We start from the raw sequence: 6,526 nt of genomic DNA, 5'->3' as shown, positions 1-6,526 counted from the left end.
GGCTGCACGCGATGGCTCTAGACAGGTCCTTGGTAGGAGCAGAACAGGGTGCTGGGGAAGCGAGGTGGCACGTGAGGGAGTGATGACAGCAAGGTGGCATGACAGATGCCCCCACGTAGACTTGAGCAGGTTCCCTGTGGACGCACTGAGCGCCTGCCCACACCGTCCTGCTCAAAGCCCCGATGCCATTGGATGTCACATGGTTCACGTGTCTGCGTCTCCCCAACTTCGCATCCGGGCTGAGTCCGGGTGTCCTCGGCCTTAGCGCTGTGCACGGCACAGGGGACGCCCCGGGAATGCCGGTCAATGAACGAGTAAGTCATGAGTTATCCTGTGCTGGGGAGCCTCTGGCTTCTCCAGGTAGGACTGAGAAAGAAGAACGTGACAAGGACGTTGTGTCCCCGGCCCCCTGCACAGCATGGAGCTTTGTACCTTGTGATGCCTCTTCTCCCATCTTCTTGTTCCCTCGTAGCCCTCGAGGGACCTTGGGTCTCTTCACACAGAGGAGAGCAGGTGCCCTAGTGGGTCACACAGGGCTGAGCCTGCTTCATGTTTGTATCAAAGGCATCTCAGTTGCACCCCCCACTTGTTACGCACCAAAATGCAATGGAAATCCCAAATCCATAGACACAGAAAGCAGATGCCCGGTTGCCAGGGGTGGAGCAGAGGGCGGGTGGCAAGGGACTACTCACGGGTAGAGAGCTGCCTTTCAAGGTGACACAGATGCTCTGGAACGAGGTGGCAGTGATGGTGGGATAACACTGGAAATGTACTATGTCTCTGAATTGTCCACTGAAAATGGCGACTTCAATGTTATGTGAATTGGATCTGAATTTTTTAAACTGCCATCGGAGATAGAAATAGATCTGGTTGCAACAGGGGTAAAAATGGCAGGCCAGGGATCAGGAACATCGGACATCGTCACTTTAGCCTTCTTCCGGATAACAGCCTCTTTTCATCCACGCTTAGGACACGCACCGAGGACTCTTCATCCAGCAGCTGCGACCCACGCAGAACCTGCAGCCGAGAATCAAGCTCAAGCTGTTCGGCCACTCGGGGTCCGGGAAGACCACCCTGGTGGAATCTCTCAAGTGTGGGCTTCTGAGGAGCTTCTTCAGGAGACGCCGGCCTCGACTCCCATCCACCAACTCCAGCCGGTTCCCACCCTCGCCCCTGGCTTCCAAGCCTGCAGGTAAGAACCTTCCGCTGGCCCTGGCAGCCCAGGGCGCGCTGGCTTCTGCGCTCTCTCCTGCCAAGGTCTGGGGGAGAGGAGGGAGTTGGGTTTGGGTCACTTGGCCTAGAGCTGACTCTGCAGCCTTGGTGGCTTTCAAGTGTGGTCTAGGTTGGCTGGTGGCCTTGTGTACCCCCCCAGTCTCTTGATGGCAGAACTACCCCAGCAAGAGCACAAGTGCCTCCCTGAAATCCCAACCTCAGACACAAAGGCCCACCAACCATCGTGAATGTGCACATGGCACAACTGCATCGTGTTCTCCTCCGGGGCTGTGCCCTTGGAGGCGGAAAGAGCTGGGACCCACACCGGTCCACGCTCAGCACACCACCTGCCCGTGGGCTCCCGGGAGGGAGAGATTTCACCCTGCTCAACCCTCGGCTGCTCAACCCTCGGCCTCAGAAGCAATGTCTCCATCTTCCTCCTTCTGGTTAATTTCCATATCGAGTCTTGAACATGGGTTCTCGATATAGTGAGGCTCGGCATGGCCCTTTGTTCTCATACCCTGCCGTGTGACCTCACCCTTCAGCCAGGGCTCAGAAAGACGTCGGTTCTGGACGCAATGACAGGAGACCCTCTGTCGGGAGATCCACGCTGGGACCAGACGAGCCACCAGCTGCTCTCAGCACGGGCCACAGAGGATCTGGGGCGGAGGCCACTGCCCTGCTTCCTTGGCCACCCTTAGTCAGATACCTCATCCTGACGCACCTCCATCCAGCCACTGGGCAGCAGAACCCGGCCTCTCCCAATGGGTGGTGAGGTGGGTGGGCGCTGCTCTGTGTTGAGTCCTTAGAGCCCATCTGGCATGCTGGCGTCTCAGGAGATGCTGGCTTTGCAGCCACAAGGAACCGAAGGAGGATAGCTTCCCACGTGCGTCCCTTCTCCTGGGATGCTGTGCTTGGAGAACGTCCACGTGGGGAGCCGCTCGTGTTTAAGAAGGAACACATGCGGGAAAGACAGGAGAGAAGGCAAAGGGGACCCCAAAGCTTGTCCAGCTCTCAAGGTTGCCGCTCCTTGGGAACACAAAAATCAGAGGCGTGTGTGTGGAAGCCTGCATAGCAACAAGACACCAAGGGAAAGACCCTGTGAGATGCACATAACTTGCGCTGACCTGGGTTCCAGGTGCTGCCCCGCAGCCTCTCATCTGACCCTCACCACCTGTTAGGTCAGATCATGAACCCATTTCAGAGCAAAGTCGCCTGAGGCTCCAAGACATGAGATGCATCTCCCCAGCAAGGAGGACCACCCAAAGCCAGGGGCCTCCCGGACAGGTGCTCTGTCGAGCATAAGGAGAGGAGACACATTGCATTTGCCACCAACGTTTAGAAGTCAAGAGAGCTTACCTAAAACCTTGGGCATTTGGCTGGCTATGGGAAATGGGAGTCTGTCCACACTGGCTTCTCCTTCCTGCCTGGTGCCGGATACTGGGGAAGAGGCAGGTACCCCACTTAGAGGGACACGGGATCCCCATCTCACAAGGACTCCACCCCCTCTCCAACCCCAAGTGTCCCTTAGAACAGGAGAGAGAGCTCTGAAGCAGACCCCAGCCCCAGGTGTGACATTTTGCTCTGTGGTGGCATTTTCAACGCAGCGGAAAAGGACAGTGCACTGGGGCAGGAATGCATGGGAGTGTGTGACCCCAGGTAAGGTCACGCCTAGTCAATGTCAGAGGCAGAGTCCAGTCCCAGATGTGTTGGCCAGACCCGGTGGCCTCCAGGAGTGCCAGGCTGGGATAGGAGGACTGTCAAGCCCCGTGGAGGCCCGGCTTGCTACGCCCAGGTCTCCTCCGGGGGTGGAGCAGGTGTTATCCACACAGACCCTGGAATGAATGAGACCCGTCTGCAGTTGAACCAGCTCCTGCCTGAGGCTGTGAAATGGCAGGAGGCTGTGCCCACAGGCCCCTAGCACCTTTTCCTCCTGCGTGTGTGGAGCGAGAGCACCCTGGTTGGTGCACCTGCAGCCTCACAGCCGAGGGAGGCCAGGGCCGGAGGCACGGCTCGGCGGCTGGACCCAGAGGAGGCTGAGCAGAGGAGATGCCACCCGCCCTGGACTGGGCCGGTCACCCGTGGCTTCCTGCCCTCACAGCTTGTGACTCAGCACCCACAGTACCCTGGAAAAGCAGAGCCTGACCATAAGACACCTTGAGGGCGTCCTGGGGGAGGATGGGCTCTGGCAGAGGGCGTGTGTGCCGGACACGGGCACTGATTTGTTATATGCCCGAGGAACGGCTGCCCCTGAGCGTGTGCTTCCAGGGATGGGCCTGGTTCCAGGAGCAGCAGCCCTGTCATCCCCGGCACTGCTGCTTGTGCTTTGTGGGCTGTGCTCGCTCCCAGGCCCAGGTCCTGAACACCTGTGACCGCTCCTGTCCATGTAGGACATTAACATCATCACACAGCGGGAAGTCTGCCTTTAGAATCTTGGCCCTTTGCAGATTTCATTCCCCGACTCTTTTTGGTTTTGAGTTGGAGTCTCTGTCGCCCAAGCTGGAGTGCAGTGTCACGGTCACAGCTTACTGCAGCCTCAACCTCCTGGGTTCAGGTGGTCCTTCCAGCTCAGCCTCCCAAGCAGCAGGAACTACAGGCACATGCCACCACATCTGGCTAATCTTTGTGTTTTTTGTAGAGATGGGGTCTTACCATATTGCCCAGACTGGTCTTGAACTCTTGGGCTCGAATGATTCTCCCGCCTCGGCCTCCCAAAGTGCTGGGATTACAGGCACAAGCCAGGGCGCCCAGTCCCAATTCTATTCTCTTGAGAACACTAGAGGCAGACTGTGCTCCAGGCCAGGAGACAGGGCAGGCTTGTCCTCATGGGGAGGGTGGCGGCCCTGTTCCAGCAGCTCTGGAGCCCTCCAGCCCCCGGTGCCCTTGGCGCGCAGAGCAGAGCTAGAGGACGGGGAGGCAGGGAGGGTGCATGGCTCCCATCCAACAAATCTCAGAGCCCGGCCTGGGTGTGACCCAGGAGGACTCCATTCACACCGTGGCCTGACACAGCCATCATCAGTGACCCCACCTCCAGTGACCCTCACACTGGCTGTCCTCGGACTGCCACCCGCACCCTTGAGCGTTGGGAACCCGGAGAGTTGTGGCGGTTGAGTTGTGGCTCCACAGAGGAAGGAAAGCATCCCAGGCCGCTGGAGGGGCGACGTCCAGGAAGAGCATTGCAGAGGCTGCCGTGTTCCTGCAGAGAGGAGCCTGGGGGAGGACTCCCTTCCTCCTGGAAGCAGGAGTGGGTCTCCCGGGAGCTGCTGCTTTACTCCACCGGGGGGCAGTGGTCAGCAAAAAAAGGATTTATTCCTGTGAGTTCAGGGTCTCCGTAAAAGTATTGTTTTACTAATACCGTACATAAACCCTGTCCTAACCTTTTACCTTCCCAACGAAAACTGTCACCAAGGAGCAGGAATGACTGTCACTCACCCGATATTGCCTGCTCCCCCGGCAAGCACACACCACATGGCACTCAAACAAGATTTGTTGCTGGCAGGTGGTCATCGGCACACAGGCTCCAGGTCACAGGAAAATGGGCAAAATCTTTCTTGGGAAGTCACCTAGTATTTGTCAGACTTGGACTAACAACGTGCAGAGAAATACACTAAAATGTCGGCCATGTTGACAAAGAGGCTTAGGTCATTTTGTTTTCTTTTCACACTCCTGTTTGCCAACTTTCCTGGAAATATGTGTGTGTCTTTTTCAGAATAACGCTTCCCGTCTTGTTGTCCTTCCCCTTTCCTTAGACCTGACCCTGCCCTTGGGGCCCACTTTGGTCCTCCCCGTCTCCTCCATTTGATATTCCCATTAGCCGTGTCCTCAGTCTTACATTTGGATCACCAATTTTGAAGTCAGATTTCCCAGGTGAAATGGCCACTTGCTCAGTGCCTTGCAGTGTCTGTTGTATTATATTAATTGTGAATCAACGGTAGGTACTGAAACGGTCCGAGCAACGATCGGCCGCTTTCTCTTGCTGCCAATCAAAGACGAGAGGCAGACACTGGGAGAAAGTTTCCATTACCAGGTTATAGGGAGATGAGTTGGCATCCTTACCAAAAACCCACTCAAAGCAACACAAGTTTATTCCAGGATTTATATCCAAAATCCATTCCCCTTCACCCACCCAGAGTTCGAAGCCTACTGCAGTTTTAGTGTGATTCAGGATTCACATGAACAGTTTTTGACCTGTGACCACTGACGTGATTCAGAGTCTTCTGGTGATGCTGACATTTTAGACAGCATTCTGTGATCGACAACATGTTCTTTACAGGATGGGGCAGACAATAGCAGGAAGGAAGGGAAAGTCACAGCATGTAAAATGATAGCTTTAAATTGCTTCAGAACTTAGCTTAACTTTAAAACTTAACAATCTCCTCTTCCCAGAACCCTGGCCTATAACGTTCAATCTCGTATTCACAGATGGAGGGGAGGTGGGCAGTGCCCACGCCAGGCTTTCAGACACACTCCTGCCAGCCTTGGCCCACTCTCCTAATTACTAGGTGGCCTGGCCTGCCGGCTGTTTCTTCTTCAGCACCGGTGATGGCTTCCTCGATAAGATTGGCCAGTCGGGCAACTCTAGGAGAGGAGAAGGGTGGAGGGTGGGGTGCTAGGAAAAATGTACACTTTTGAATTCAAGCAGGTTTTGTATTCAGCTTAACTCGATTACAGAGAACAGTTTCTGGATGCGAGTTTCTAAGTCTTTTCTAAACGACTCTTCCAATACAACCGAAATGGCCTCTTTTCAGCCTATGACAGCACTGTATGGTTCAGTTCTGCTCATTGAACCCCTTCCTGATGCATGGACTTGCCAAATACTTACGAAGCAGCCAGGATGGGCCAGGCCCTGAGTCACAGCCTCAAGGTGCACACACAGCTTCTGTCTGCACAGCCTGGTGGGAGAGACAGGGAGACAGGCAGGCCAGTGAGTAGCTGGGATGGTGAGGAAGCACAGGACGCTGAGGGAGGCTCTATTCACAGTCACGGGGAATCCAGATTTTGTCATGAGGTCCCCCGCCACAAGCTCTACTGTTACTTACATAACATTTTATTTAACCTGATTCTCTACTTTTAACTGCCTAAAATACATTTCTTTAAAAACGAAACAGTTAATATTTTCACCATAAATGGAAAACACAGTGCCATTACCATACGTAAACATAAATGCAACGAATAGCAACCAAGATGGTCAAAACCCAGCTGTATGCTGGTGCCCACACCCTCTCCTTCAAAAGGAAAGGTGAGGCCGGGCCCAGTGGCTCGGCCTGTCATCCCAGCACTTTGGGAGGCCGAGGCGAGAGCCCGGGGGGGGGTG

General features: G+C 55.2%; 1 protein-coding gene across 4 annotated transcripts in view; it reads left to right on the top strand.

The window, feature by feature from the left end:
• The window catches only part of DAPK1 (death associated protein kinase 1), a 219,781-nt gene that overhangs the window by 194,051 nt on the left and 19,204 nt on the right, over positions 1 to 6,526 (top strand). For all 4 annotated transcript variants that reach the window (XM_021714476.1, XM_021714475.1, XM_008062108.1 and 1 more), the window contains exon 19: positions 970 to 1,192. In XM_021714476.1, the coding sequence (XP_021570151.1) occupies positions 970 to 1,192 (223 nt within the window). The remainder of the gene's footprint in view (positions 1 to 969; positions 1,193 to 6,526) is intronic.

The sequence above is a fragment of the Carlito syrichta genome, unplaced genomic scaffold, assembly GCF_000164805.1.
Source record: "Carlito syrichta isolate Samal-C Ts95f unplaced genomic scaffold, Tarsius_syrichta-2.0.1 Scaffold305656, whole genome shotgun sequence".
Taxonomy (NCBI): domain Eukaryota; kingdom Metazoa; phylum Chordata; class Mammalia; order Primates; family Tarsiidae; genus Carlito; species Carlito syrichta.
Note: the sequence above shows the minus strand (reverse complement) of the source record. Positions and strands in the feature narration are given on the sequence as shown.